General features: G+C 36.9%; 2 protein-coding genes across 3 annotated transcripts; both read right to left on the bottom strand.

Moving 5' to 3' along the window:
- Positions 1-287: 287 nt before the first annotated feature.
- On the bottom strand, positions 288-2,157 carry LOC127800725 (uncharacterized). Of its 2 annotated transcripts, XM_052335503.1 has the most exons (4): positions 2,078-2,157; positions 1,446-1,972; positions 1,263-1,364; positions 288-426 (listed from the first exon to the last, which is right to left on the bottom strand). In XM_052335503.1, exons 2-4 carry the CDS (start codon positions 1,785-1,787, stop codon positions 412-414), a joined length of 459 nt encoding a protein of 152 aa, XP_052191463.1. In that variant the 5' UTR covers positions 1,788-1,972; positions 2,078-2,157; the 3' UTR covers positions 288-411. The 2 variants fall into 2 exon arrangements, with proteins under 2 accessions (XP_052191463.1, XP_052191465.1); XM_052335505.1 differs by having other exon boundaries at positions 1,446-2,133.
- A 64-nt stretch (positions 2,158-2,221) lies between these two features.
- Positions 2,222-3,048, bottom strand: LOC127799690 (uncharacterized). Its single transcript, XM_052333912.1, has 3 exons — positions 2,851-3,048; positions 2,518-2,759; positions 2,222-2,443 (listed from the first exon to the last, which is right to left on the bottom strand). Exons 1-3 carry the CDS (start codon positions 3,038-3,040, stop codon positions 2,222-2,224), a joined length of 654 nt encoding a protein of 217 aa, XP_052189872.1. The 5' UTR covers positions 3,041-3,048.
- Positions 3,049-6,623: the final 3,575 nt, after the last annotated feature.

Raw genomic sequence — 6,623 nt, 5'->3', positions numbered from 1 at the left:
ATTTACAACTTTACCGGCAATTAATAAAACCGCCGGTAAAATACTTTTGCCGGCGGTTGGTAAAACCGTCGGTAAAAGTATTCATCGGCGCTTTAAAAATCACTGGGAAAAATCTAAAACCGTCGGCAATAATTTTTTTTTTTTTAAAACACAAACATTAATCAAATGCAATCAAAACCTGTATAACAAAAAATCACCAACAATTTTAAAAGATTCGCTCACTACACACATAATAATTGTATACAATAGATCTATTTAAGTACAACACATTTGATCATTTAGATCGATCTTGTCTCTGTCTGACACAATACCATTTTTGCACATACAAATCAACTCTAAACTAAAACATGTCCAAGTAACCTCAGATAACCCCTGATTACGCCACCATGCTACTCCAACCAAAATTGCATATCATATTTTTTCGATCTGTATTGAAAAATAATAGATCTATAAGTATGTACATTAACTATGAAATTGCATAAAACATGTTCAAAATTGCATAACAACTATATACAAAAACACTTACATCAGAGACCCTCCATGGTATCGTAGTTTTACTGTTATTAGCATCCCTCAAGACACGCATCCTAGAAAATTGTCGAGGCAATGGATATAAAGGCTTCAGCACTTTCTGAATACTAATTTCAATAAATTCATTACCTAGCTCTATTCCCCCTACAGACTTGGTCGGATCAATGGACACAATGATTGCCTCAGCAACAATGTAGCGAGGTATTCGTCCATTCATCAAGTGAACAAATTCATTAATCTGTCATATCATAAAATAATAAGAATTTTTTTTTTCTGTATGTAGGAAAAGTGCTTCCACATTTACATATTGAAAAGAACAAAAAAATGTTAAAGTCTACTTCAAATAGGTAGTTCTTAAAAAACATATGAGCAATTTACAGCCAACAATTATACTAATGATTTAAGGGCACGGCAGATTCTTGTACTTGTTTAAAAAATTTGTTACAAGTGCACTAACATTGAATCATTGAATCAGTACTGCTTGTTGGTTGCTTTTGTTGTACGTGTCAAACACTTGATGGTAAGGCACAATAAGAGCTGGCAAGAAGTAGATAATTGGGTGATTGTATACCATGACATTTATGAGTTTAATTAGAGAAAACTAACTAATAATAATACTATCAACAAGATCTTAGTAGAGTAAGAGATCAGTTAGATGCGTAATAGAGTAAAACTAGTTAGTTATTTTCTAAACTCTCTAAATGCTCTGTGAAGAACCTAAGCCAACTTACCTCTAAATAATGATCACATTCTGGTGTCGATAATCCAGCGCATTCAGCTTCGGGTGATGGTGTGCTTGCATGTGTGGCAGAAGCACTAGCATGTGAGGATGACTATATTTCAAAATAGTTTAGTTAATATATATAGTAAACATGTAATTTTAAATTACAAAATGCACTAATGGAACGACATACCTGTCTCGGTTGTGGTGTATTGTCTAGAGCCGGTGGTGTATGTCCCATTGCCTCAAGTATTGCACAAACTTGCATTTGAACTTGACTTTGGATTTGAACTTGAAATTTTTCTTCTAGCTCGACAGTAATTTGCACACGCATTTGGTCATACTGCTCTTGGGGCACCTGATACTGTTGTCTTTGTCTAACCTTAGTTGGGCATGTTCCAAGTCCTCCCATCCTTACCCTGCCATGCCCATCTTTGCCTAGTATTTGAGTAAAGACATCCTCTAGCGAATCTGGGGTTTGTTCATCAGTGAGTATTTGTGACAACCTTTCATCCATTTGTTCCTTAAGAAACATTTCACAAGTTAGTTATATAAGTCAACAAGTAAAAGAAACAAAATATGAATCTACAACTTTCAAATTTTAGAAAGACATACGATTATATATGAAGATGTAGAGTCTACTATCTCTCCACTCTTTTTGGTGTGTGTCTTTTTAAAAAGCTTGATTCTATCTGGCTCATCTCCACTTTCAATAGTCATCTAAAAATATATATAAGAGATAAAATATATTAAATGTTTAAAGTGTAGGCATTACTAATTAAATTATCAATAAATATATATAACTAATATCCATTCTATTCTTACCTGGTGCCTAACTTGAGGATGTGATCACCTACCACTGGTGTGACCCATCTTTTGCTTATCTTGATTGGCACGATTTGTCGCACTACATTCCTATTTGTAAAATGATATTAGAACTAGGTATAGAGAATCCATCTGATATATCTATCATACATAAATCATACATACATGTGCTTGCTCACATCCCCAATACTCCACAAGAGCCTTCCACTGTTTTGGGTCCACCCCAGGCGGTATTTTTGACAGACGAGCCGCATCTGTCTCATGGAAATCATAATGCCTCTTCAAGGTGGCTTTGTACTCTCTCCACTTCTTGGAAGCATGTTGCAAGCAAATTGATCTCCATATTGTGGGTACATCAGTGTTATCCTGCAATGATACCCTTATTAGAGTATAAAAGTTTAGGGTTAGATAACTAAGAATAAGAGATGTTATTTACTCACCAAGACCTCTTGCCAGATGAGCTCCTTATATGGTTCCATCCCCGGTGACCTCCAATCAATAAATGTAAGGGGAGCAATACTCCTTACCATCACACCTAGTTGGGTTTCCAACTTAGTTGCCATCTCCCCAATTGGTTGTCCTTCAGCATCAAATTCAATATAAATCTTTTCCTTTCCCCACTTTGAAATTTGTTTTGATATTCCTCTTCCTTTTTTGGTCGTAGATGACATAGAGCTTGTACCTGCTAACACATAACAACACAATAAAAACATAGAGCTTGTCTTGGCTGTAGATGACATAAAGCTTGTTTTGAAATTTGTCTTGGTATTTACCTTGCTGACTATGTGAGTTTTGGGGGTTGGATTGTGAGTGGATCAAGTCCTCTTCAAGATGCTGGGGATGTGACGGGACTGGGTTTGGGGTTGGATGATGGGATGGAATTGACTGTGAATCATTGTGGTGCGAATCTATACTATGTGACATGGATCCAATTGGCCAACGAGTCTGCCTCTTAGGTGCCATCAGTGTAATTGCCTATTATTGATTTGAATGTAAAAAATAATCTGTTAGCATATTAATCGGGAATAGTCAAGATGTATATATACCATATGTATACAATATGTTTATGAAAGACCTAAAATTAAATCTTAGCACTAAACTTCAGTACAAATAGTTTCCAACACTTGATTTTCAGAACACTCGGCATCATCAATTATACCTTATACTAACCAAGTTAGGGTGGGTGGTGATAGAAACTCTCTTTTTGGATTAAATTCAATACTAGAACAGTACTATCTAATAAATCCCATCTAATTATTATATTTTTTTTAGAAATGCCAAATAAATTAACATGATATCAAAAATGAAAAAATATTCGAAATTCAAATCTCATACTAATTCAATTATAATAATGATGTTTAACAATAGCTTGTATAAAATATATAATTAGCATCAAAGTATACATACACATATATATATGTGTGTGTCTGTATGTATGTATACCTTAATAGTAAAAAGACAAATGGGCAGTAACAACAAAGAAATAAATAAATGGACAATTGGAATGAGATGAACTGTTGTTGCACAAGTTAAGAAGTGAGGATTGGAGACTCTCTAAATCAATTTTAACCAAGAATGGACTAGGAATCTCCTTTTGGTCACTGAGAAAGACTGAAGGCTCAAACAAACGGCAAGAAGCCATCCCAAACAGCAAAATGCACCGAGGTGAGGCTCAAGCCTCAAGCTACAGACCACAAGGAAAGAACACATCCTGTGGGACAAAAAGCTATAATATAAAAGAAACCTGACTGACCAAATAATAAAAAAAAAAAAAAAAAATTGAACTGCCGCCTAGAAGGATGATTAAGTGGAAGTTGCTCAATAGAAGATGTTGACCCAAAGGAATTCAGTTCATCCTAATGATTTCAGGTTTAAACTTTAGAGTTTAAAGAAATAAAAAATTCAATTGTTCAAATCCTGAGCAAATGGCTTAGATTTAATTTTTACAGCAGTTGTCTTCACATCCAGTTGCAAACAAAACTTGGGATTAGACACTAGATTCAGCTTGGAGCAGAGAAACTGAAATCTAAGTCAAGAAGAGTCCTTTGTTAAGACGGCAGAAATTTAACTTCAATTTGTTTAGCAGCTACTTTCTCTTTAATGAAATCAACATTAATCTCTATATATTTTGTGCTGTATGAAATCATTAAGCAAGCAGAGGCAGCGCTTAATGATTTTGTATCAGTTAAAAGTAATTAAAAATATGGTGCATAGGAAGGGACAGACAGAATTGAAGAAGCAGATAAAAGCAAATGCCTAACAGGCAGCAACCAAATAGAACGAACCAAGAGGAGCCTTCTCAACTCACTCACACACCCATTAATTGGAGCAATAGAAGAAGCCCGATGGCAGAAAGACCCTCCAGCAAATAAGCATTATCTGATGCACAATCTCCTGTATAATATATATGAGAGGATTGATTACCTGATGATTCTAAGAGAAGCAGCGAGGGCGAGGGAGAAAGCGAGCACGGCAAAGCGAGCAAGGACGAAAGCGAGCGCGGCTGAGCGAGCAAGGGCGAGAACGACTGAGAGTGAGCGAGCGAGGGCGAGGGAGGCAGCAACTTAGTGGCGAGAGAGATCGCAGCGAGGCGCGAGCGAGAGAGGGTTAGGGTTTGCAGGGGGGATTTTGGAAGAGAAGGGGGTGAGGGGAAGATTAATTTGGGTGGGGGCGGGGGGAGGGAGGCGGGTATATAAATCATATCCCCAGCGGTTTTAAAAATCGCTGGGGATGGTTCAACATTACCGGCTGTTTATACTTTCCACCAGGGTTATGTCCATATTACCGACGGTTTTATAAACCGCTAATAATTTTGAACCATCCCCGGCGATTAAGGTAACCGCCGGGGATTGTGGTATTTTCCCAACAATTGTTCAAACCACCGGGAAAAATTCGCTGGCAATACCCCTTCTTCTTGTAGTGAATGTTCTCACTTATAATGACCTCCATGTTCCTCATCATGCCTTTCTTCCCTGTCCAAATTGAATAACTTTTTACAATGTTCATGATAGAGATCGTCCATCCAAGTCCTTTTGTTGCGAAAAAACACGTATAAAATAGAATCGGTTAATACAATAATAATCAAAATCAGAATATCAAAATAAGAATACAAAAAGCATAAATATAGAACTTCCTATACGGTGATTCAAGGCTCAGATTTGAATCTGTCCAGATTATACCACTCAGGTAACACTAATAGAATAAGGCCACCAAACCATTGAGAAGCCCCAAAATCTCAAGAATAGAAACCCTCAAATGCTCAAGCCCTTTTACCGATTTACAGATCTCGCCCAGAAAACCACCCAAAGGTTACTCACCAAAATGATCCACCAAGGAATAGAGAGCACCACACACAAAGAAGATGGAATCAAGAATAGTAGGTCGAGAGCTTCCCTTAGAAAGATCTGCTACATAGTATAAATAGAGACAACCCACCGATCGACCAAGGGATCCCCAAGGAAAGGAAGACCACCGCCATGGAAAGGGAGATCGGGCCGAAAAAAGAAAGGAAGACTCATAAAGATCGACCATCAAAAGGAAGCTATCGGGTAAGCAAAGAGAGAGAGAATCGACCGTCAATAAGGGCAACAAGAAAGGGAAATAGCTTTTTTATATGACAATGCTAGGGCAAGGCAGGAGAGTGAGAGGGCATGGACTTGGGTTTCCTTAAATCTTAAGCAAATGGGCTCAACCCATTTCTCTTCCAAAGACTTAATAAAGGGCTTATGGTCCGACTTTTTTAATGTACTACCAATGAGTGGTACTTTTGGACTATACTTCAATCCCAGGCCAAAGTCTATAAAGATAAACTCAAAACCTCGTCATAACCTTGGACCTCATTAAAAAACATAAACCAACACCTTTTTTTTTTTTTTTTCTTTAAGATTCATCTTTTTTATCTAGATTAAATCCATTACCCTCTCATGTTGTCCATTTTCCTTTTCCCATCTCCATCTCCACTAAGAGTTTTATATTAACTCCCCGTTAGTACTTTCATCGCATCTTGCATCTCATCATCCTATTTTGCATTGCTTTCATTCTTCTCACTTGTTGATTATCATCATTTGAAGCCACAAAAACTCAATTTGGATTGGTCGACTTTGCCAGTAGAATATATTGAGAAATTAGTGAAGAGTTCAACACAATTAGTGAAGAGTTGTACGTGCCAAAACTCATAAGAACCCCACGATAGGTGTAAATTGATGTGGTCTAAGATTTTGCACCGATAAGATTTTGTTGAATCTGGGTTGTGGCTGACTCAATCTCGATCTTTCTCTTCAACTTACAAGCAAAATATAAAGTGGACTAGCCAAGTCACCTCCAGAACCACCCTCTAATTTCTAAGTCAAAAAAGATGAAGACATAATGTATGCTGTAAATTTTGAGAGAGAGAATATGGAAGTAAATTTTGCTCAGAGAATGTTCAAAATCCCCAATATATTTGCAGGACTTTCTATATGTACATCCTACTTAAGCCGGTGGTGCATGTTTTACAAAATTACCCTTCACATTTTACCATTTTATATAATTTATCACATGACGTGAC

The sequence above is a fragment of the Diospyros lotus genome, chromosome 4, assembly GCF_014633365.1.
Source record: "Diospyros lotus cultivar Yz01 chromosome 4, ASM1463336v1, whole genome shotgun sequence".
Lineage (NCBI taxonomy): Eukaryota > Viridiplantae > Streptophyta > Magnoliopsida > Ericales > Ebenaceae > Diospyros > Diospyros lotus.
The sequence above is the reverse complement of the archived record's forward strand: the minus strand, read 5'-3'. Positions and strand labels throughout refer to the sequence as shown.

Coding starts and splice junctions, on each gene's coding strand:
- LOC127799690 (XM_052333912.1), bottom strand. CDS start 3,040: ATGGCACCTAAGAGGCAGACTCGTTGGCCAATTGGATCCATGTCACAT. Junction 2,760..2,850: donor AAACTCACATAGTCAGCAAG/GTAAATACCAAG, acceptor ATGTGTTAGCAG/GTACAAGCTCTATGTCATCT. Junction 2,444..2,517: donor TCATCTGGCAAGAGGTCTTG/GTGAGTAAATAA, acceptor GTATCATTGCAG/GATAACACTGATGTACCCAC.
- LOC127800725 (XM_052335503.1), bottom strand. CDS start 1,787: ATGTTTCTTAAGGAACAAATGGATGAAAGGTTGTCACAAATACTCACT. Junction 1,365..1,445: donor ATACACCACAACCGAGACAG/GTATGTCGTTCC, acceptor TTTGAAATATAG/TCATCCTCACATGCTAGTGC.